Source organism: Castanea sativa, chromosome 7 (genome assembly GCF_040712315.1).
Source record: "Castanea sativa cultivar Marrone di Chiusa Pesio chromosome 7, ASM4071231v1".
NCBI lineage: Eukaryota > Viridiplantae > Streptophyta > Magnoliopsida > Fagales > Fagaceae > Castanea > Castanea sativa.
The window spans coordinates 16,203,002-16,228,006 of NC_134019.1; the positions used below are offsets into that span (position 1 = coordinate 16,203,002).

The following is a 25,005-nucleotide window of genomic DNA, read 5'->3' on the forward strand; positions in this document are numbered from 1 at the left end:
CAACTCGCCTAGCATGAGTGGTGGTGCAATTGCCTACATAGCTGAGTCCACCTTGATTGTCATCTCCATCAATGGTACTCTCAAAATCTATACCCACCATTGAAGTACGACTTGAAAACTCACCTTTTTTTCGATTAATAATGTCCATCATGAGTTCAATTTTATATATTTTGGACAATTTCTTGTAGCTATTTCTTCTTGATGATTTTGCTTATTCAAAATGTCCATCATGGATGCCACATCAATATGTCAACCCCTCCACCCTAGATGATAAGACAAACCAGCCATCGGCCCCAAACAACATCCAAAGCATTTTTTCTTTTATATATATAAAGTAAATAAGTAATTTGAAGGACATGAAAAAAACTCAAATAGTCACCAAGTCATCAATTCATTTATCCAATGGACCGGAATGATCTAGATTTATCAACTATTGATGGCACTGTTATAAATTTTTTTTTTTTTGGTTACAAGTTGGTTCTTGAAATTGTAGAGACAAGTCGGATATAATTAGATCGATGGGTCTTGTTTCTCAAAAAAAAAAAATTTTAAAAAAATGAGGAAGAAGAAGAAGAAGAGATTGATGGGTCCATGAAAATGATGGCCCTAATAACAAATTTATATTTGGACATATTAACAGGTCGAAGTAGGGAAATGGGAACCCCACTCTCAAACTTAGGCTCACAGGATTGGGACTTGGTAGCAGTGACTATGCTATTAGCGTGGGCTTGCACCGGCTTGGCTACTTTAGAGCCGAAATATCAGCCACCCTATCCCACACCACACTCTCATAGTCATAGCTGAGAGTTGGTGAGCATGCTAAGAACTGAACAACAAACAATTTCGAGATTTACGAGATTTTTAAACTATTTCTCTTCAATAATGTTCTACTATTTGTCTATATATATATATATATAAAATAATAATGTTATGCTATTATGAGAACATGAAAAACAAGGGTCCTATTATTGAGTGCCTTTAATAACATGGCTTAGATGAAAATTTTAATGCAATCAACCAACTTTTTCTTAATTATTTTTGGTCAAAAGTCTAATTTTTTAGTAATTTTTGCTGCTTTCCAATGAATGTAGTTGGTCACATATTATTCTCTTAATGGAGCATTATAAAGATACTCATTAAATTAAAAGTGACTTGACTCTCTATAAAAAAAAAAAAAAAAACCAATCAAATACATTATAAAATTCAATCTTAACAAATAACATATGACACCAGTTAACAATGCCCTCATCTATTCTTTCTACTAATAATTTCCTTCACTCAACAAAGTGTAAAAGTCTGCATTTGTATTTTCTATTCACACACACACCCAAGCCAAGCTCCGAGCCTAGTTAGCCTCCTCATACACACAAAGTACATTCACACACAGAAACTCTGCACTATTTTCCAAATCCAAACAAAAGAAGCCCTCCAATAGAGAAGTTTTGCCTTTCACGGACTCGCCTCTTACTATATAGCTTGTGTCCTGAAAACAGACTCATAGATTAGATTCTAGCCCAAGTCCCAACTGGTCTCTCTCTCTCTCTCTAAAACCAAAACGTACAAACAACAACATTTAATACCAATGCCAATGAAGAACTAGCTTTCATCCTCTTCCCAATCAGTCATCTGTCACGGGTCACAAAAAATATAAACACAACATGTATCGTAACTTTTGTTAAAATATTATTTCTGCTTTCCATAAAAAACATTATATATAACGACCCACTTCATCTACATGCCCAAGAAAGATATTCCTGTGCTTTTCAAGCACCACAATTTTTCTTTTTCTTTTGTCTCAAACTCAATGGCTATGGCCACCACCATTGCAAACAGAGCACCGAAGGTCTCTGTTTTGCTCTGCTTTTCCATATACTTTGCTTTGCTTTCCTTTAGCTGCAGCCGGGTTTTAGGCCAATCATCACCTGTTTTTGCCTGTGATGTTAAGAGCAACTCGAGCCTGGCGAGCTTGGGGTTCTGTGACACGTCTTTGGGTATTGATTCGAGAGTTGGGGACTTGGTGAAGAGGCTGACATTGCAAGAGAAAATTGGGTTCTTGGTGAACAAGGCAGGGAGTGTGAGTAGGCTTGGTATACCACAGTATGAGTGGTGGTCTGAGGCTCTACATGGAGTCTCTTATGTGGGCCCAGGGACTCATTTTTCCAATGTGGTACCTGGAGCTACCAGCTTTCCTCAAGTTATTCTCACTGCTGCTACATTCAATACTTCACTCTTTGAAGCCATTGGAAGGGTAAGAAATTGACTTTTCAAAGACTTGATGATACCCTTTTTCTGTTTCCTTTTGCTTCTTTCATATTGCCATGTTTTTATGCATTCTCTGATCTTTTTAAAATATATATATTGTCTAGATTTTATTTTTTTAACTAAGAATTTTGATGAAATTGAAGTTTGAACTATTTTTGGGTGAGTTTGATTTAGATAGATGAAAAAATGTGTCGGCTGTTTGATGATTTTATCATCTGTAACAACGTGTCAACATCCTCGTCAATATTAATTCTGATGTTGTTTGTTCAACTTGCCGTCTGAGATAGAATGATAATGATTATAATCAAATAGATTAATGCTAGAGAGCGAGTGAGGGAGTGAGAGAGTGTGAAAACAACTAGTGCTTCACAAAAGATGTATATTTAATTGTTTATTCATTTCCAGTTATATGTTGTTTTCTAAACAAAAGACGTACATAATATGCAAATGCCATTTACAGCTGTTGATTTGAACTGATCATCATTTCATTGCTTTTCGTTTGAGATCTTTATGGATATGAGGAGATCTTTATGGTTAACTAACAAAAGCATGTGGAGGATAGTTATTAGGTAAACTTCTTTAATGGCTCACTTTCGCTTTAGCCTGAAAAAGAAACACATAAATGTAAATAAATATATAAAAGGGTATGGTAGTTGGTGGAATTACAATTAGAGTGCAGCTTGCAGTGTTTTGAAATCTATGGAGACTTTTGTGAGTCTTCCAGCTTGCAGAGGGAGGGGTACAGAAGGGGATAGCGATGGTGATTGATTAGCACTGACCATTTTTCAACAACTAATGTCTTGCACAGAATACAATACCTGTAGAATGGGCAATTACCAAGATAATTGTTTTTAGAGTAGAAAATTTCAGTTACCAAAAGGAGCAAAAACCAAAAAAAAAAAAAAAATTCAAATCAAATTAAGCAGGACAAAATTTGGTTTGAACGTTGAAAGATGGAGCAGTTGGGTAGGTGGGAAATTTTGAAATTTGAGTGTCTTGTAAAATGTCTTCAAAGTTTGAAGGCACTATTTCTAGTGACACTGTTGCATGGTTTTTCATTATTCTCCCTACACCATATGCATAAATGTATTGTCAGACTGGTATAGGAGTAGGAACTTTTAGAACAGAAATATTGAACCGATTAATTGCACAATCAGAAAGTTTGGAAATTCAAAATGAAGGAATGATTTCAAGTTAAGTCAATGCATGGGTTGCAGTTGCAGATGTTACCTAATACTGATCTACAATTAACATGGCATATAAATCATTGAACTGTTACTGTGTAGGTGGTTTCTACCGAAGCAAGAGCAATGTACAATGTGGGACTAGCAGGCTTGACATATTGGTCACCAAATATTAACATATTTCGAGACCCCAGATGGGGAAGAGGCCAGGAAACTCCAGGCGAAGACCCATTGCTTTCAAGTAAATATGGATCCAGTTACGTTAGAGGACTTCAACAAAGAGATGGTGATCCAAATGGACTTAAGGTTGCTGCATGTTGTAAACATTATACAGCCTATGATGTCGATAATTGGAAAGGAACAGACCGTTACCATTTCAATGCTGTGGTAATTTACAAATTATTTTAATTGAATTTTTTGGTGGTAACGGGTTAATTAGATTTTATTTCAGGATCATAATTTTCATTTCCTTTGTCTCAATTTGTTTTGATGAGTTAGGTAACAAAGCAAGATTTGGATGATACATTTCAACCACCATTCAAGAGTTGTGTTATTGATGGCAATGTAGCCAGTGTCATGTGTTCCTACAACAAGGTTAATGGTAAGCCAACCTGCGCAGACCCGGACCTGCTTGCTGGAGTCATCCGAGGCGAATGGAAACTAAATGGGTATTGATTTTACCATATCTTTCCTATTATATAATCCAAGATGCTTACCACTGTTTTATTTAGACATTACTATTGGGTTGCTGCAGATACATAGTTTCTGATTGTGATTCGGTAGATGTGTTCTACAATTCTCAACACTACACAAAAACGCCAGAGGAGGCTGCAGCCAAAGCTATATTGGCAGGTAACTTAATTTCCATTCTTAGATCATGTAGCATTAAAATCAATGATCATGTAAAAAATTGGTATGACTGAAATGCTAATTCAGCAATAAAATTATTGAAATATTTTGAAAATTTAACACTAATTAATTAGTGTTGATGGATTGGGAAAAAGTAATTAATACATTACCCTTTGATGTCATAGCCAAATTTATCTGCATTCAGTTACCTTTCGGCACCAGAATTTTGAGTATATCTCTTAGTGGTATCATGTCCAATTAGAGCAGTATATATCCTACATTTCCTGCTTGTAGTGGTGACTAAATGATTGGCTGTTTGATTTAATTTGACAGGATTGGATCTTAACTGTGGATCTTTCCTAGGTCAACACACAGAAGCTGCAGTAAAAGGAGGACTTGTAGACGAGGCGGCTATTGACAAGGCCATTTCTAACAATTTTGCAACTTTAATGAGACTTGGTTTCTTTGATGGTGACCCAAGCAAGCAACTTTATGGCAACTTGGGTCCAAAAGATGTGTGTACGGCAGAGAACCAGGAACTGGCCCGTGAAACAGCTAGGCAAGGGATAGTGCTGCTTAAAAACGGTCCCGGTTCACTGCCTCTGTCTCCCACTGCCATCAAATCCTTGGCTGTAATTGGTCCCAACGCCAATGTCACAAAAACCATGATTGGAAACTATGAAGGTAGGCAAATTTCGAAACATTCCTTTGTCTGGTTGCCCCTTAATCAAGCATCCATCATGCATTGCTTGAATTTTTGATGTGGCTATCACTGCATCAATATTCTTTTAGATATTTTTGCAAATCTTTAATCATTTGATTTATAATATTGAACAACTAGCGAGGGTAACTTGAATGAGTAGATGGTATTTCAAGTTTGAGATAATAAAAAAAAGATTCTAAATCATTCTAAAATTGGTGTCTAATGTTGTCTTAAATTTTCCAGGCACCCCCTGCAAATATACAACTCCTTTGCAAGGTCTGACAGCCTCAGTTGCAACAACTTATCAGCCAGGCTGCTCCAATGTGGCCTGCGGCACTGCGCAGGTAGATGACGCCAAGAAAATAGCAGCCTCAGCAGATGCCACTGTACTTATAATGGGTGCAGATCAATCTATCGAGGCAGAGAGTCGTGACAGGATTGACCTCAATCTTCCAGGACAGCAAACACTATTAGTAACAGAAGTTGCAAAGGCATCCAAAGGACCAGTCATTCTTGTTATAATGTCTGGAGGGGGCTTTGACATCTCATTTGCAAAAAGTAATGATAAAATTACAAGCATCCTATGGGTTGGTTACCCTGGGGAAGCTGGAGGAGCTGCCATAGCTGATGTGATTTTTGGGTATTATAATCCAAGTAAGTTTATTGTCATCTCCTGCTTTATGAATTATGATACTACTCTCCTCTTTTTTTTTTTTTTTTTTTTTTTACAAGATAAAATTTCTACTCTAACTTAATCTAAGTGTATATATGTGTGAATCTCCCTCCTAGAGACTTGAACCTTGGCCCTTACCTCCACACCCCACAAGTATTTATACTTGTAAAGTGGACACCGCACCAAGCGGTGGTATGATGCTACTCTCCTAAGTCCTAACTTAGTAAAATTCCAAGCTATATATTCGCAGATCAATTTTTCTCTAGAGATGTACAAATCAATTATACACATATTATCAAAATTTCAAATTTTTATATTAAATCATATTCTAGGCATCATCTTTCCATGACTTCTTTCGCTGCATACCAATCAACTGCTCTTTGTTTCAGGTGGAAGATTACCCATGACATGGTATCCACAAGCGTATGTAGACAAGGTCCCCATGACAAACATGAACATGAGGCCAGATCCTGCCACTGGCTACCCTGGCCGGACCTACAGGTTCTACACCGGAGAAACAGTGTATTCATTTGGAGATGGACTAAGCTATTCCAGTTTCAACCACCACCTAGCCCAAGCACCAAAGTTAGTTTACGTTCCCTTAGAAGAGGGTCACGTTTGTCGCTCCACAAGATGCAAGTCATTAGACGTTGCTGAGCAGCATTGTCAAAACTTGGGTTTTGATATTCACCTGAGAGTCAAAAACATGGGAAGTATTAGTGGAAGCCATACAGTATTCTTGTTCACTACTCCTCCATCAATACACAACTCACCTCAGAAGCACTTGCTGGGATTTGAGAAGGTCTTCTTGACAGGGCAAACAGAAACGTTGGTCAAGTTCAAGGTGGATGTTTGCAAGGACTTGAGTGTGGTCGATGAGCTTGGAACCCGGAAAGTTGCCTTGGGACAACATGTGCTTCATGTTGGGAGCTTGAAACACTCATTGAACGTGAGGGTTTAAATTAAAATCTATCAACAAGTCTGCAGATATTTGGGGGGTTTTGCTAAAGGCATTACTGAATTGAATTCAGCTGATAAAGGCATTTCAAAATGTAGAAACAAGCTTTGAATCAGTTGTAATCATTTCTTAATAATTCCATAGACAAATTACTCAAAATCAAAATTGTTGTGAAAACACACACAAACTAATATAATCAAACACCATAAGGTACAGAATTTAATGTAGTTTGGCAAACTTTACGTCTACATGACTACATCGACAATCGATACCAACCAAAATCCTCTATCAACCAAATCCACGACATTCTCAAAAGATGCTCACTTAACACATTAGACAAAAATTGTCTTTTAGCTCTCACTTTCTTGTAATTGATGTGGAATTCCAAAAACAATAAAAGAAACCTCCAAAGTTACTCCCTTTATGGGCTGGCTTTGACAAAAACTAGTGATATTTAAATGACCATTTTGTTTTTCCTGCTTTCTACCTATGCAACTAAGATCTCTTTAATTCGCAAATAATAATAAAAACTTGTCTCATGCGGCCCTAGTTTTGGAAGTCATTTACAAGTTCAGAAGATGCAACCTATCTATATGCTACGTTTGTGACTGACCCCAAATATCTACATGTCACTACAACTTGCTCCACAAGATTACGGGAGAATATTGGTGGGAAGTGAGGAATTGTATAATGAATTTTTGTTTATAAAAGAAAAATAGTAGTATATATATATAACTACTAATTTTAGTAATTTGGTTCAATAAAATTACATTTGGCCTCCCCTTAACAATATCATTGATCCTTTTAAAGGTCATAAAAAAATTAATAGATCTAAACCTTAAAACAAAATTAATAAGCCCAAAAAAATTACCCCGACAACAAAAATTATCAATGACAGAGCTAAAAATAATTAAATCTAATCATCCAATTTTATCCAAAACAACAGCCCGACTCTTTAAAAAATTTTAAAACAATAATTTTGCTCTTATCTAGCGACAGAAGACGCACGTCGCGCTCCTTTTTCATAAATGATTGCATTATAATGTATTAAGAAATAGCGATTTTGTGTTGTCTTTTGTTGATGATTTGTAAATACTAAATAAATGCCTATTTGAAATTTCATAATGATTTTTTTATTTGTTTATACTTTTGCCCTGCTAAGTCCAAATCCTAACTCCGTCATTGTATAGATTCATCACCAATCACAAGAACTCTAAAGTATGATTGATCACATATTTTAATTGATATTTATGAACTCTCAAAAACCCATCAGTAAGTCAAAGTAGCTCAATGTAAGCCCATCCCATTCCAACGACTTGGGAGTACACCACTGACCTCTACCATTAGGGCAAATACAAGGGCTCACCACTTACTTTCACCATGGGCAAAAATTTAGCGAGGAACACACTTGAAATAGTGTTCCTTGATGTGGGAATTTGGTTCTTGATGGTTTGGTTGATGGATTTAGATGGTTAAGGGATGGGAATTGATGGTTGAGCAATTAGGGTTTTGGATTGTATGTTAGAAATTACCAGGGTGGTTGAGCCATTAGGGTTTTGGATTGAATTGTAGGATAAATACACGATGCATGGCACAAATCAGACATTTGATTGCTTATAAATTGTGAGAGATATCAGATAATAGAATTGAAAACTAAAAGAAAATCGACAAGATGTCCAAAGCCTTTAGGCACTGGACTAATTATTTTACATATTCCTCCCATACCCTGGGGCTGCTTGGATAAGGCAATCTGAACCCAAGCCAAGTGTCACTCATACTACTACCCGACCCCCTTCAACCCCTATACTTAGTACTTAGGGAGATAACCACTTGGACCAATATGTCCGGTGGTATGAGTTTGATGAAATACCTACACCAACAAAAAGATATTACGTGAAGTAATATTAAACTAAAAATTACATCAAATATAACTTGAATTTAATTCTATACATACACAAAATTGATATGAAATAATCAGAGAGTTCTACGGTACACTTGTTTTTATGTGCCATACATACCTAATCTTAACCATTAACATAGGTTATCGACTTTTATATATATATAGTTGACGGGCAGTTATGATTAGTTAGGTACGATATATACAAAACAAAAGTGGAGGGAAAAAAAAAAAGTGTACCGTAGAATAACCCTAAATATTCATGAACATATTACCCAAAATGTTTACCTATAAAGAAAAATTCACCTAATGGGGACTATAAGTTCATTCAATAAACCACCATAGGGATTCTACCTAGACTTCTATACCAACAAGAGCCTTGCCTATTCATATGTCAGAAGCTACAGAGGCAAATGCCCTCCATATACACAAGTATTCATCCAAGCATCTTATGGCTACCACGAACCAGCCTCACTTTCTGCTATTAGTTCCCATTCGCGGTTTGCCTTTAACCTCCGATTCCTGCATCCCAAAAAAACACATAATATTATGGCTGTAGTAAACTACCTTAAGAGTGGTTCCATAAGAAAATAATGAAAAAACAACCTGTGGTAGATGTAGGAAAATATGGGTATTTGCTGTGGCAGGATTCTGATTTTCAGCACCCTTACTCCAGTCATAGCAGACCTACAAACAGAAGTTCAAAAACAGGGTTCAGTGCCACTACAAGACCAAAGGGGTAAATGAACAAGATTAGCAGTCTGTACCCGCAAGACACATTTTTTTCATAATAACTGAGTAATATATTTCACTATAAAAGTGCAATACAAGACATTACCCTAACACACAATGTATTGAAGAGAAACAAATGAACATCAAATCAAACTTCTAAATTCAAAAAATCAAACAAATTTTTTGAAAAAGATAATGAAACAACAGCCATTATCCAGTCATAAAGAGACTTTAAGAACAAAATTTTTTACTTCATATGGTAATTCACATGCTTCAAAAGTTTCTCTCCAAATACACCACATCAAAAACAATAGAATTATCTTTCAAAATTCACCACTACAATACCAAAATGTCCTTCTCAGCAATGTGATCCGCGGAATAATCGTTAACAAGCAAAATACAAGTCCACATCTCCCTATCATGTCACAATTAATGAATAAATAAATTATCCATTGCCTCCCTATTTGATTTGTCGATATACAAAACAAAAGGCAAGCAGTATTTGAAGTGAAACCCAAGGCTAATGTCATGCATCCCTTCCTACCCTACTGATATAATCAGATATTTTTATTATTATTTATTTATTAATTTGGGAACACTTCTGCAAAAATTGCAGCACATTCTCTGCCCAACAAAACCGATCATAAAAAAGTTGTTGCCTCATTCAAGTATATTATTAAAGATGTACACAACCCCCTTCTTCAACTAAAATTGAAAAGATTTGGATTCAAATTAAAAGATCCTCCTCCCACTCATGTGCCTATCTTGAACACTCTAGCATTCTCTAGTTTAATTAGTGTTCACATTTTTGTAGACATAACATAGCTTCAAATGGTAGTAGGAGGCCCATGTTCAGATTCAAATATCAATAGAACATACACCTAATACTGCCAGGAGTTGTGCACAAACGAACAAGAAAGAGGAAATTCCATCTCCGTATCAATAGAACATACACCTAAAACTGCCTGGAGTTGTGCACAAAAGAACAAGAAAGAGAAAATTCCATCTCCATAGAATAATTCAAAATTTTTGAGATATTTTGAAACATCTTATACATTTTAGCACCAATAAAATCATTGAGGAAGATTTCCTCACCATAGAAGAGAGACCATAAAAGAGTTACAATGGCATCCAAACCCTGTGTTTTGATGTTTTCATCAAAGCTGTAAGAATTTTGATTTCTACATATCATTGAGTTTTTTCACACAATTTCTGCCCTTCCCCTACAATGTAGACGACATAACTCATATGCACAGTGCTTTGGAGAGCCCTTGCGCAGGATCATGTTACAATATAGCATGTAAAGTGGCAGATATTTACCCTGTTATTCATGCCATGAATAAATACTTGCTGATACCTAAACATATAAAAATTGCATAGTAACCAGTACAATTGGATTAGGAAAATTTACTTATCATGTGTATACCCACTTAAATTAATAAACCATGATTGTCTCAGTATGTGTGTGGGTGTGTTAGTATGGAGAAAAAGAGAGACTACTATGACATAAACTCACTAGCGGTAGCAAAATCACAAGAGATAAAACGTACTGAATACGCATAAATGGAACCATCATTGTTGAACGTACTGCATGCTATAGGCTGACTGCACCTGAGCATGGCCTGAAAAGTACACACAGTTGAGTTAGACAAGTACAAAGAAAAGAATCAAGAAGGGGCGGTAGCAGGGAGGGGGGAGGGAGGAATAGCATAAATCCTGTTGCTATTTTCAACTTGGAAAATCACTGGAATGATGTGTAGCTGCAAATATCAAACTACAGGCAGCGCACCAGTATATTGGACACACACTGGGACAAGGGAACAAAGTTTGGAACATTCAATCACCATCTGCATCTAGTATGTCATCACATGGTCTTAGGCTTATCACCAAAAAGGAATGAAAACCCTAATAGCTGTTTATACTGATTGATGGATGGGTAATAGTCATAGAGTTTCAAATATTTGGAGGGTCGTCCCTCTGAGTGTCATGTGGACAATTTGGCAAGAAAGAAATAGGAGAACTTTTGATAAAATGGAGTCTTCTTCATGCTATCAAATGGTGCTTATTAAGGTGCCTATATGATTGAATACAACTTGGGCAGCATCCCAATTCCCACATTGTCTTTTCCTGATTTTTTGGAACTTTTGATTGTGTGATTGTAATTCAGTAGTAGTGGCTTGTTGCACGTTCTGTATATGTTAAGCATTTCTTAATTTGAATAAAATTAATTTTACTCATTAAAAATATGATTTAAAAATTATTCAAAATTGTTCTACTTGGACCTCTGAACCTTGATCCTCTCCTTTGTCCAATTCCGTGAATGGTCTAGATTTTAAAATATTTTTTTTGATAGGTAATCAAAGAAGTAATATTAATAGGAAAAGTAGTACATGATGTTCATGATGATGAACAGAAAGATACAAAGAAAGAAAACTAAGGGAAGGAACCTCTAAGGGAAAACATAAACTCTGAAAGAGACGGAGAATCCGTAAAACCCCAACAACGAGACCACTCGAAAAGGCTTCTCTGACATAACACCTTTAACTCATCCAATGTCTTCTCCATGTTCTCAAAGGAGCGACGATTTCGTTCCAACCAAATAATCCACAATAAACACCCTGGAATCAAATTCCAAATATTCGAGTTGTGCTTCCCTAACCACTGATGCCAACAAGATAACAACCCCGACACTGATCTAGGCATAACCCAGTGGATACCAAAAGCCTGAAGCATAAGAGACCATAATGAATGAGAAACAGTACAATGAAGAAAAAGATGGTCAACCGACTCCCCATCACAACAACACATACAACACCGATTTGCCAAAGGACGCCGACCCCTAATCATGAGATTATCCAAAGTGAGAATCCGACCATGAGCGGCTATCCACAAGAAGAAAGCTACTCGCTTAGGAACCTTTGGTTTCCAAACACCCTTCCAAGGAAACAAAAAATCCGAGGAACCCCGGATTGCTTGGTAATAAGAGCGGGTGTCGAACATACCATTGCCTTTGAGCCGCCAACAAAGAAAATCCCTCCTATCCCCCCGAGGGATATGAGGTTGGATAAAGTGAAGAAGAGAAAAAGAAGCAGCAAGCTCCCAATCTTCAAAGGCTCTAAAAAACCTTAAATTCCACACTCTAGTAGAACCTCCTTCCGGAAGCCACAAAACTTCAGAAATGCAAGCATCCTTGGCAACTGAACACACATAGAGCTCAGGGTAGAGATCTTTTAGGATATAATCCCCAATCCACCTATCATGCCAGAAGCGGATGCGAGTGCCTTCACCCACTACAAACGATAGGTGCTTAGAAAAACTCTCCCACCCTTCATGAATGCTTCTCCAAAGGCCACAACCGTGGGTCCTCCTGCACACTTTGGTGCACCACCCCCCTTGACCCTCACCATATTTAGTGGATATAACTCTCCGCCAGAGATGAGTAACTTCTTGCCCAAAGCGCCACAACCATTTCCCTAAGAGAGCTTGGTTAAACGACGCCACACTCCTTATCCCCAGCCCCCCCAATTTAACAGGAGAACACACTTTATCCCAAGCCACCAAAGGATATTTGAAACTCCCCTCAACTGACCCCCAAAGAAAGTTCCTCTGAATCCTTTCCATTCTAGCAGCCACAGCTTTAGGGATAGTGAAGAGAGATAAAAAGTACGTAGGAAGACTCGATAGAGTACTTTTTAGTAAAGTGAGCCTACCACCCTTAGATAAGTAAAGACGTTTCCACCCTGAGAGTCTCTTCTCCATCTTTTCCAAAATAGGGTTCCAAATCGAAGCAGTCTTAAAAGAAGTTCCCAAAGGCATCCCCAGATATTTCATAGGCAAGCTCCCCACTCTACACTGAAGAATGCTAGCCAATGCATCTATATTACTCACCTCCCCCACAGGAACAATCTCACTTTTCCCAACATTCACCTTCAAACCCGTAAAAGCTTGAAAACAAGACATCGCCAATCTTATGGAGAGCAACTGATCCCTAGAGGCATCACAAAATAAGATAGTGTCGTCCGCAAACAACAAATGGGAGATCTGAACACCAACAGAATTTACTGCTCCCACATGAAACCCCCGAATAAGGTTATTCTCCTCTGTCTTCTTCAAAATTCTGCTTAAAACCTCCATAATCAAGAGAAAAAGAAGCGGACAAATGACATCCATTTAATGTCATTAGCATATGTGAATTGCATATGTGGCAAAATACCTTTGTTTTGGAATTCGAGATTGCTGATGTTGAATTCTGAGTAGAACTAGATATTAGCAATGTCGAGTTCTATCCATATTTTTAAGTCTACATAAAATTTTCAAAAAAAATTTAGTGGCAAAATACGCATAGAACTTGACATTACTAAGATCGAATTCCAGGAAGAACTCAACATCGGCAATGTCTAGTTCCAAAACAAGAGTATTTTGCTACATAATTTGAAAAGGGGGCCGTTTGGTTACAGAGTTTAAAAATTAAGGCTATTTAGCCATTTTTGCCCTATGTATCCAGACACATTTGAGTTTCTCTATGTGTGACTGTTAGATGAAATTTCTCATACCATTAAGTGTCAAAACAAGTTTCTAGTTGATTAAGTGATCGAAGAAAAAAACTATACTATTTTCTAAATTGTCACACCAAGAAGCATATTTCAGTGAACCTTGTCCAAAAAGAAATTTTATATATAGTAGATTTGGGGTATACCTTTAGTCTCTGTTTACTGTCCTTGTCCCAAAAATTAAAGGCACCATCAGATCCAGCTGTAGCAAATGTGTGATGCACCTAAAACAAGGGACGTCTAAATAAGATATTGCACAGATGTAGTGAATACAGTATGAACATCTTGACCTTCAATTCTACAAATAAAAAATTCTAGCAAGTCTTGCTAGAACAAATAGTATGCACTATTCATAGAGAATTTCAAACTTATCAAGTATTCCCCACCATAATTCTGAAAGAAATCAAGTTACGTTGATTCAAAGGTCCTACAACTCAAAGACTGAAAATAGAACTGATTTAATCTCTGAAGCTGATATCAATCTTATAAAATGTTTATAACCAAGTTCTCTCTCTCTCTCTCTCTTTATTATTTCCTCCCAAATCAAGCCTCTATACTTTTTGTACCTTTTCTTGGTGGCCAAACAGGCTAAGAACCATCATAGGATGTTTTCCAATTCTTTTTTCCCCCTTTTTGGGGTAAAGATTTGACGGCCATGGACTGTGTTTGTCAAATTTTTGCTCACCACCACTATCATTACGAGGCTGGGTTTTCTCTTTTGTTTATTTTCTTTCTTTTTTTTTTAATTTAAATTTTTGTATTAAAACCATAAATGAGGTTCAAAGGGAAATTGAGGATTTATTGGTCATATTCAAGTCATAGTGCCTAGGGTTTAGGTACCAACATGGATGTGCCACTACTTTCTATTCTTTTCTTTTTTTTTCTCTTTTTTTTCCATAGGATAAGATCATTTAGTGGCCACTTGTTAATCGTGTATGTCACTCCAAAATTTAACATAAGTCTAATAGAAGGGATTATTTGCAACCTTCTAATAGTTTGTGGGTAAAATTGGCTGAACATTGGCTTAGAGCATCGATAGTTTGTTTAACAAACTACAAATAACTTAAATAGTTTCCAGCAAACAACAACTCCTTTGATTGACTTGTTTTTAAGAAAAGTTTCATGGGATTGTCCAAGAAAAATAGAGAAAATGGTCAGTAATGGACATAAGCTATCCATCTTAAGTGATTTTCAGAGATTTTCTTCATATGCTACTTAATACACCAGCAATTATCAGAACATTTAATCTTACAAGCAATGAAGTGTTAAAGGAGTTCTCAACAGAACTCTTAGCTACACAAACTGAAACAAAGTAAACATTCACTCGCCCAAACCCGTCAATTCAAGAATATGAAGTTGCACAAAGACAAAAGCATCTTCATCATATAAGTAGACTTAAGGCAACTGATAATTAAGGAAAAGTGTCAAGAAACTACAGCAGTGGCATTGAAGAATCTTACAGGATGGAAGTTCAAAGAGTTGACTGCATATATCTCATTTCCCTCTCTGTGGCATTTGAAAGTAAAGTTTTTACCTTGCTGTGCATCATCCAGATGATGCACACCTACCCTTCCTTCTATTGAGCCAACCTTGTAAGAACATCACAACTTTAGTTTCAATAATTAAGGTAATTTTGATGATAATCATAATTCAAGCGACAAATAGGAAATAAAGGCAGTGGAGTAGTTACACAGCAGAATATATTTGGCACTGATAACATGTGAAGAGAATAGGAGCATATATTTACTTGTGATGATCTTATTAAGACCAAATAAAATCTAGTGTCAAATGCAATAATTGATATGTAATTAAAATTACTATGCAATCTAGTGAGCCTAAAGCCCTAAATACACCAATTAATGACACTAAGTAAACATTGCTCAGAGTAAAATATCTTTGTTGGAGAGGATATAGGTGATACACATCAAATTCTAAGAGAGGTTGACAAAATTCTTCAAACTGCATAAGAACTGCATAAGAGGTCACCCATTACTACCCAAAATGAGTATAGACATTGCAGACATCATGCAGATGAAAGAGACCAATGGATAACTTCTTAGCATCACACACCTTGTGGTATATAGCAGTTAAAAGACTAAGCATGAGCCTTTCAAAGGTTGTTACAACACTTCCTCCCCTCCCCCCCTTCCCCCAAAAAATAAGTAGCACCTAAATGAAAATCAATTGAATATAAATATGCTCCAGATTGAAACAACACCAAGACAACCATATACCATTATGTGTGTGTATATATATGTACATATTAATGTGAAGAGGATATAGGTGATACACATCAAATTCTCAGAGAGGTTGACAAAAATTTTCGAACTGCATTAAAGGTCACCCATAACAACCCAAAATGAGTATAGTACATTGCAGACATCATGCGGATGAAAGAGATTGATGGATGACATCTTAGCATCACACACATTGTGGTATATAGCAGTTAAAAGACTAGGCATGAGACTTTCAAAGGTTGTTAACAACACTTCCTCCCCTCCCCCTCCCCCCACCACCCCCCCCAAAAAAAAAGTAACACCTAAATGAAAATCAATTGAATATAAATATGCTCCAGATTCAAACAACACCAAGACAACCATATACCATTATGTGTGTATATATATACAAATATTAATAATTCCTAAAACCACATCATTAAAATTTCTTATCTGGCCCACCACTGGCCGCTATAACCAAGTGTATATCTTCCATGGAATAGGCATGTTTGGGGTTCAATTCTTAAGTGATGAAATTCCAAAGTTGGATTGGCAAGACTTCTGGAATTTGAAGGCATCCCCTTGGGGATAAGCAAACTAATTAGCCTTTGCCTATATATATAACATTAAAATCTGAGCTTTATAGTAGAACCAAAATATTAATAATTCCTAAAACCACATCATTAAAACTTCTTATCAGGCCCACACTGGCCACTATAACCAAGTGGTGTAAATCTTCCATGGAATAGGCATGTTTGGGGTTCAACTCTTAAATTATGAAATTCCAAAGTTGGATTGGCAGGACTTCTAGAACTTGAGGGCACCCCCTTAGGGATGAGAAAACTAATTAGCCTTTGCATATATATATATATATATATATATATATATATATATATATATATATATATATCATTAAAATCTGAGCTTTATAGTAGAACCAAAATCACCCAGCATCTTATGCCCAATCAATGGCCATCAACATCCCATTTTTCAATTACCACAACTAACACATTGGCCTAAAAAAATGCATTTTAAGTTTTAACTGGTACCATATTTGTATTGTACTCCCATCCAAATAATAGAAGATACCATGAAAAGTTGGAAAAATAAAAAAGCTAAACCATTATGCTTATAATCAAATTAAACTGAGATAAACGAAGAAAGAAAAATTTATGAAAAATATAGTAAAAGGGGCATGGGGAAGTTAAACTCAGAATTTCTTAAGAGAGAGGACAAAAAAGGGTAAGGTAAACATAGAGTCAATGCATACCAAGAAACCCTGCTGATCAGGGAAAGCAGCAACACACCTCGTCTGATGCTTCAGGGGTGAAGCGATTCTCTTAAACTCAGTCTGTTGGTAACTGAACAATTATTTCCTTAACAATATAATGCAAAGCTGAACGGAAAATATATATATATATATATATATATATATATATATATATATGTGTGTGTGTCTTGGTATGTAAACAGTACTTATATGCATAATCCAAGTCCTTCGGAGAGCACCTCATAGAAAATTCCAAATCATGAAATATAATAGAAAGCAAAGTTTAGCATAAGAAACAAATATAAAACTCCTCTAACTCAATTGCAAAAACGTTAAGAGTGGAATGTAGGGCAGCAGCAATAAAGGATCTTTGGCAAGTATCTTCAAAGGTTTTCAGTGAACAAAGAGTCTAAACAGGATCGAAATACTTGAACCATGTGTTGCCGACTTAACTTAATTCAGCCTGTTGGAGTGTCAAGTATATTGCTTATAACTGAGAAGAATGCTTTCCCATTACTTGATGAAGAGAAAGCTCAATAATAGAGCAAAGAAATAGAGGGTACATATGTTGTGAAAAATGAGTTTGATGCGACAGCTATATTAAGTGGAAAAGCTTGATATGATGGTGTTTTCTGTGGATCAAGATACTATAATGTTTGCAACACTATTTCCACTCGTTGAGTTTATCATTCCAAAGAAATTTAATGGTATGGTGAAACGGAAAACTTCTTTGTTTTTAACGTTGCCAAAGGTGCTTCACGAGTTGTTACAAGTATCAACTAAGACAATATTATTTTGATTTAGTTTTATTTTGGTAGTCAATTGTATTTTTATTTTTTACTATTGGTCCACTAAATTTTATTTTACATATTATTAGTTCAGTAGGTTATTGGTTTTATCTTTAATTTCCTAAGGTTATTTTCATAATTTATTTGACTCAAGTCAATTATGATTAGGATTTATTCTTTGTAGTGTAAATAAGTGCAGTATTAAACTCCAATGGAGACAAGTTTATGATGAATAAAACTTCTATTGGAATATTTTCAATGCCTTGATGTTGATCCAAGACCAACCTAAGTATTGATTCTTAGGTTTTATATCTCCACTTGGTGCTTACTCCAAACAACCATGGGTGTTACTTCATATAGTTAATTTTTGGTTCTTGTTGATTTCCCTTCAATAATTTCACCTGCATCACTGTCCCTCAAAAGTTCTCTTCCCTTCCAAATGATCCACATGAGGCATGATGGAACCACATTCCAAACTTGATGCAGGGAGAGAAGTGCTGATAGATTTTATTGCGTTAGAATTTTATTTTGATTTTATTTCTGAATTTAACGTAATTGATTACATTGTTTCTTTCCTTATTTGTTTTAATCCTGAAAGCTCTACTTAAAGGATCCAGAAGGGGGTGTGGAAGAATTATGTTGGAATTTCCCAATAGCTGGATGCTAGTTCCTAGCTTCCTAGGTACTGATGATATACACATTCCAATCAAGTACCACTCTAACAAGCAAAGCTATCCAAGCTTACATGATCATAAGCATATTCAATGTCTAATTTGCAAATGAACCCTTGAATCTTTGAAACCAATTGAAAATACTGAAACTTTCTCATCATCTGCCCCTCATCCTTCTCAATTTTCTAATTTATTCGTCCTTCCCATCCCCCTCAATGTTCTGATTAATTTGCCCCTAACCTCAGCAATTCCAAAAGCAGATCATCTCTCTCTCTCTCTCTCTCTCTCAGCAATTCTAGAAGCAGGTCAGAAAGTCACTATAGTTGAGCATCAGTGCCTCTATTTCCTTGTTCCAGTCATTGACCCCGCATAAATCCCGTAGTGCCATCACAAGCTCCTTCCATCTGCTACCCTCTTTGCCTTCAGGTATTATGATTGAAGTTCACCTTCTTCCACTGCTCAACTCCAACACCAACAGAAATCTACATCTTCTGTTCCACCTGTGCTAGAGCAGTAAGATCCTACTTGGTTATCTCCTCCTTACAAAAAATTCAGACTTCATTTAATTCTTTCTCCACTGTTCAAGAACCTATACATGTGACCCGCTATCAGGAAAAGAATTGCAATAGCTGAGCTTTTGGGGAAGATCAGCCTGTTATCATAGTAACCATCTTACTCCCTGAAACAATTGATCACATGATAACTTGAATCCTTTCTATGGCCTTAAATCCATCTCCAACATTGTATTCCTCTAGCCTTAGCTCAAACGTCTTGGCCTATATTATCTTCCACCCACCCATCATTGAATTACAACCTATTCTACATGTTGAAAATCTATGATTTGCATTAGTCCACCACGAAATGATTGGATAGATACTAAGAAACCATTGTAAAATCACTGCATAATGTCTTATGAATCAAAGAATACCTGAGGGTTCTGCAAGTTAAAAACTACAAGATTTCTATCTGCAGTGCCAACAACCATCAAAGGATGCCTCACTGTTAATGCATAGCAGCGATCAAGCAGTTGTTGGGTATGAACTGGATTTGACTGCCTTGTATCCCAGTACCTGAAGATAAGGAGTAATATTTCTCAACAACTATAAGCAATTTATATAGTCAGAAGCACAGAATATCTGATCATAGAGATAGTAAAAATCAGGAAGGCACAAAATTGTACAAGTAGAATACGCAGCAAACTTAATATCCACATTACAACTCAGAATATTATGAAATACATGTATGTCGATAGACAAAGACTATGATTGGTTACAAACAATATTCAGGAAGCAAAAAAATAAAAGCATAATCATCAAGGGTAAGAACCTTAGTGTTGAGATCTATGAGAAAAATCAGGTAATACAAATGAAAGATCAGGAGAAAAAGAAATTGTACACAGGGGAAAGAAGTGGGGTCTTGGTGGTAAGCCAGGGAATAAATAATCATTTAGAAATAGAAAGAAAGAATTTGGCATATATCAGAATTATGGACACATCAAAGGCAGGACAATTTACATAAATGAAGATGTAAGTTGTATATATACACATAACACTTGTTCTCTATAAAGGTCATAAAGCAAATATAGTTTGTCTACTAGATACAGACCAAAATGGTAAAAGGACAGGAATCAAAAGAGTTTCTCAATCTGTAGTGGTCTCAGGAGTTGTACTCACCATCTACCATAATCAGCACTGGTCTTTTGTTTCATTTTAATCATCGGTTTTTTTTTTTTACTTCAATTTTTTGGCAGAATGCCTTTGAATGAGCATGCAGACAATTCAACAAATAAGGAGCACATAGTGCATCTGGCCTAGATGACACCTTTTTTTTTTAATATAAACAAAAATGCACGTTTTTTTATGACACCTTACATCAAGTGAAACAATAAAAGTACTAGTGATGGATGAGCTCATTAAATCGACTCAAGAGGAAGTCCCTTAGTGTATACTTTTTGTAGATGATATAGTTTTAGTGGATGAAACTAAACATGGAGTTAATGTCAAGTTAGAAAATTACAAGATGCTTTAGAATCTAAAGGTTTTCGGTTAAGTAGGGTTAAATCAGATTACAAGGAATTTAAGGCGATTTAGTAGAAATGGAACAAATATGAAAGGGCTGTAAAACTTGATGGTCAAGAGATACCAAAGAGCAAAAGGCTTTCAATATCTTTTATCAATAATGCATAACAATTGAGAGATTGAAGATGATGTGAATCATACAATAAGAGTAAGCCTTCAATAAGGCTTTGTTTTTATTGTTGAGACAGTAAAAGCAACCCACCCATCAGAATAAGTCACATGAACATGCATAATTATAATATACTTGATTAGTCATGTGACTTGAACATAATACTTTTTCCAAACAGATGAGTACTGGCACACAAAAACATTATGCTAATTCAAAAGTCAAGAACTACCACTACCGCTTACACCCTATTATACATCATTTGAACCAAAACACCACTTCAACTGCCTCTCGATAATAATTCAAACAACCACAAAATACATGGGTAGGTAAGAATTCATAGGTAATAGCAAGGAGAAGTTCAATGGAAATGGAATTTTTCTTTACTTCAAAGTCTTGTCCCAACTTCCTGTGACTAAGAGGTTCATCTCAGGAACCCACGCAATCTCTTTGATGGGCGCATCATGCATAGCCACCGTCACTGGTTGGCCACCAGATATCAAAGGCCACATCTTGACTTGCTTGTCACAGCCACCAGAGAAAACAGTTGTTCCATCATCTTTCCATGTCGAGCACAAAACCTATATCATAATTTTATAAAAGACTGATAAAACAGCTCATATTTTACTAAGTTGACATAGCCAAATCAAATTATATTACATGTTACAACTATAACCATACTTTTTTTTACTGAAAGAGAAAAGGCTTCAAGAACCAGATAGGTCTCAAGTTTCATAAATTCCTTACACTCAAATATATTTAATTCTACTAAAAATTATGATCCCATGCTCGAGGGGAAACTTTATCCCTCAATGATAAATGTATTAGCTCCAAATTAGTTAATCAAAACAAAAGAATAGCATAAAAAAATAACCACTTAAAATTTAAATAATCAATAGCAACCATACATGGAGCTAAACTTACAGTTCATCACACCAATTCCAACAATTCAACTTTTTATATGTAAAAATCATTTTACATATAAGAGGTCAGACCTTGCCGATGGCAAGTACCATCTGCCCGAGAGATATTTTGCAGGTTCAAGTCAGAGAATCACCTTCTCCAAAATTGGGGGTAAGGCTACATGCCAACCAGCTCTCTCAAACCCCACAAAAGCAAGAGCCTTGTGCATTAGATACAAGTCAACCTTTAAGGTAAAATTTTATTGAAGACCTTGGTGCGATGGCAAGTGCCCTCTGCCCAAGCGATGTTTTGCAGGTTCAAGTCAAAAAATAATCCTCTCTAAAATTGGGGGTAAGGCTGACTACCAATAACCTCTCTAACTCCGCAGAAGCAAGAGCCTTGTACACTAGGTACGACCTTTAAAAATATTTTTTTTTTTTTTAAAGAAAGAAGAAACTCATAAACAGATAGGGTAAACAAGAGATTTCTCCAAAGTATTAAAATCTAAGCTTTAGAAGATCCAAAAAAAAATCACAAAAAAAGGACAAGAAACCCCACCAATAGCAACAGTACTCCATTCAGGCAAAGAATGCATCAAAACGAATTTGATCTCATTAGAAGAGTTCTTAACACTTTGGAAAGTTCATTATTCCACACTCTCAAAATTGTCCACAAAAGGAAACAAGGCGTCAAGTCGAAATAAGACTATCTTTGGTATCACGCAATGAACTCTTGCTGATAGGAGTGGGCATCTATCATGGTATCAAACAATGAATCCCAAAGGCAGAAAAAAACAAGGGACAACAATTGACATACAAAAGAGCAAAGCGGCAATGATTGACCAACATATTCACATCTTCAAGCACTAGCTTATGGTCTTTTTTTCCCTTTTTCCAAAAAGCACCCATAATTTTCCAAAGTTGATGCATTCGTTATACCCAATTCACAACTCATGAATAGAGTAATCCACTGATTTTGGAGCAAACAAAAGAGGCTTGGAGCTTAAGACATGCATCAAATAATAAGATGGGAAAGATCTGTATTATAATGCTGTTAGGCCAATTCAAAGGATTGAATCAAAGACTTAAATAATTCCAATGACAATTATAAAGTAAACCTTTAATCTTCTAAATTGGTACTCTTGAAGTGGTGTGGATGTTAATAGCAATTTAAATTCACTTAATATAGTGTATCAACCCACATTTTTTAGCATTCTCATGCTAGGAGACAATGGAGTATTTGCTAGAGGAAGGATTTTTTTTTAGTAATAGATATTTCAAATAAAATTGCCAGCATAGTCTTTTTGAGTGGTCTCGATGTTAAGGTTTTACTGATTGTTACTCTCTCTCCCTCTGAGTTTATGTTTTCTCTTAGATTAGTTTCCTAATTTCCCTCTATTTTTTTTCTAATTTTCCTTATCCTTTTCTTGTTGCTCATCATCATGAACAACTTGTATTTTTCCTTACTATTTCTTTAATAATATTTTTCTGATTACCTATCAAAATAAAAAATAAAAAATTTAGATCATATGAAGAGCTTGAGACTAATTTACCTTCTCCATTCACTCCCTTGAGTCTCTTCCATCTCAAGAAACACAACTTATAGTCATAACATGTAATATTTTCATAATTAAAAAGGTAATAGCATATCGTTCAATTTTGGGATTTCTTTAGGCCTTCTTTGTTACACCATATGAGGATTATAATTAGGATTAGATAGTCCAAAAATCCCATGTTTGGGGTTTTTTAGTCCCAAGATAATTAGTCCAAAAGAAGAAAATAATCCTGTGATCAAAGGATTCTTGAATATCACGAGTGAGGGTGGGATTAGGCCAGACTAGGACTACTTATTCCTTGTGGAGAAAAAGAAAACTCCAAAGCAAGCAGTGAATAACCAATTGAGCAGAAACTCAATACACCATTTTGTGTGCACCATGACCAACATGTGCATAGCCAACCACCCCATCTGATCCATCAAATACAGTAATTGAAATAAAGAAAGCACATCATATAACGTGTAACCCTTATATTAAGTCACATGAAATAAGCACAATACACAAGAGCCAACTTATAAAGAATATAATAACCAAAGTATTCCCCTATCTTACATTAAACACACAATAGGATCACACAATACATCCTTAACTTATATGAACTAATCTACCAAACATAAGATCATGATAATAATTATCCAATCCTGTGCAACAAACCGCAAAGCTTCGCGAATCAATTTTAACTGTTTAGTGAATCAATTAATGTGAAATACACATAATATGAAATACAAGTTGTAAATATTGCTAAACAAAAACACCATTGTTACCGGCTGGTCATGCAATATTGATGCCCTGGGCATACTGGCAAGACTTGTCCCACCACGGGTTATCTCCCAACATCGAACCTATACAACACAAGTGTTTCAAACAAACATAAGAAGATAACAAAGTTTCAGTTCAAACAAAATCAAATGGCATTATACATATTTATAAATTTTCTTAGCAACCAAACAGAAATCAAACATACCTGGCTGTCCCAAGAGGTGGCGACAAGGAAATTGGCTTTGGGACTAAAACTGAGGCTTGAGACAGAGTCATTCGGAGGTTGACCCACCTACGAAAAAGTAAGCCAAATTTGTGACAGAGTGAAAGGAAACACTGGGATTTTGCAAAGGCAGTACCTACTTACCTCGAATGAATTGTTTGGATTTGGATTAGGATTGGACACTAAGAAATTCGACATTGAAGAAGCTTCACAAGTGAAATGGAGAACAGAGTGAGAGAGAGAGAGAGAGAGTCACATAAATTCTCCTCTCTTTTTCTTTGCTTGGAGGGAAAGAGGGAGAGAGAGAGAGAGAGAGAGAGTTGAGAATGAATAAATACAGCAAGGAGAGTTGTGTTTTGTGAGTGTGGGGACTGTGGACTGAGGGAGGTTGTAAAAGCTACGCTATGTTTTCGTAATCGTCCTTTGGCATTGGTTCAACTCTTCTCTTTTTTTTTTTTGTTTCTTATAAAACTAGCCATATTGAAATTTTGAATTTTTAAATAAAAAAGTGGTAATTGTTTTTTTTTTTTTAGCAGAAACAAGTGATGATCCTGGGGGGAAAAGATAAAAGAAAAAATATAAAACTTAATGAAAATTTTAAAAATGATAAATTACTCTATTAACTGTT

At 35.9% G+C, this 25,005-nt stretch overlaps 2 protein-coding genes across 2 annotated transcripts; one reads left to right on the forward strand and one right to left on the reverse strand.

Moving 5' to 3' along the window:
- Positions 1-1,499: 1,499 nt before the first annotated feature.
- LOC142643117 (beta-xylosidase/alpha-L-arabinofuranosidase 2-like) lies at positions 1,500-6,788 on the forward strand. Its single transcript, XM_075817655.1, has 7 exons — positions 1,500-2,248; positions 3,549-3,833; positions 3,945-4,114; positions 4,201-4,298; positions 4,629-4,979; positions 5,242-5,652; positions 6,061-6,788. Exons 1-7 carry the CDS (start codon positions 1,736-1,738, stop codon positions 6,630-6,632), a joined length of 2,400 nt encoding a protein of 799 aa, XP_075673770.1. The 5' UTR covers positions 1,500-1,735; the 3' UTR covers positions 6,633-6,788.
- Positions 6,789-8,527: 1,739 nt separating this feature from the next.
- Positions 8,528-24,741, reverse strand: LOC142643785 (protein RAE1-like). Its single transcript, XM_075818499.1, has 11 exons — positions 24,522-24,741; positions 24,360-24,446; positions 24,160-24,237; positions 21,325-21,518; positions 19,682-19,823; positions 17,295-17,375; positions 15,269-15,397; positions 13,955-14,032; positions 10,809-10,880; positions 9,133-9,213; positions 8,528-9,048 (listed from the first exon to the last, which is right to left on the reverse strand). Exons 1-11 carry the CDS (start codon positions 24,573-24,575, stop codon positions 8,998-9,000), a joined length of 1,047 nt encoding a protein of 348 aa, XP_075674614.1. The 5' UTR covers positions 24,576-24,741; the 3' UTR covers positions 8,528-8,997.
- Between the last annotated feature and the right edge of the window lie 264 nt (positions 24,742-25,005).

Coding starts and splice junctions, on each gene's coding strand:
- LOC142643117 (XM_075817655.1), top strand. CDS start 1,736: ATGCCCAAGAAAGATATTCCTGTGCTTTTCAAGCACCACAATTTTTCT. Junction 3,834..3,944: donor GTTACCATTTCAATGCTGTG/GTAATTTACAAA, acceptor TTGATGAGTTAG/GTAACAAAGCAAGATTTGGA. Junction 4,980..5,241: donor CATGATTGGAAACTATGAAG/GTAGGCAAATTT, acceptor TAAATTTTCCAG/GCACCCCCTGCAAATATACA.
- LOC142643785 (XM_075818499.1), bottom strand. CDS start 24,575: ATGTCGAATTTCTTAGTGTCCAATCCTAATCCAAATCCAAACAATTCA. Junction 21,519..24,159: donor CAATATTGCATGACCAGCCG/GTAACAATGGTG, acceptor ATTATGATATAG/GTTTTGTGCTCGACATGGAA. Junction 9,214..10,808: donor GTTCCATTTATGCGTATTCA/GTACGTTTTATC, acceptor TTCTGTTTGTAG/GTCTGCTATGACTGGAGTAA.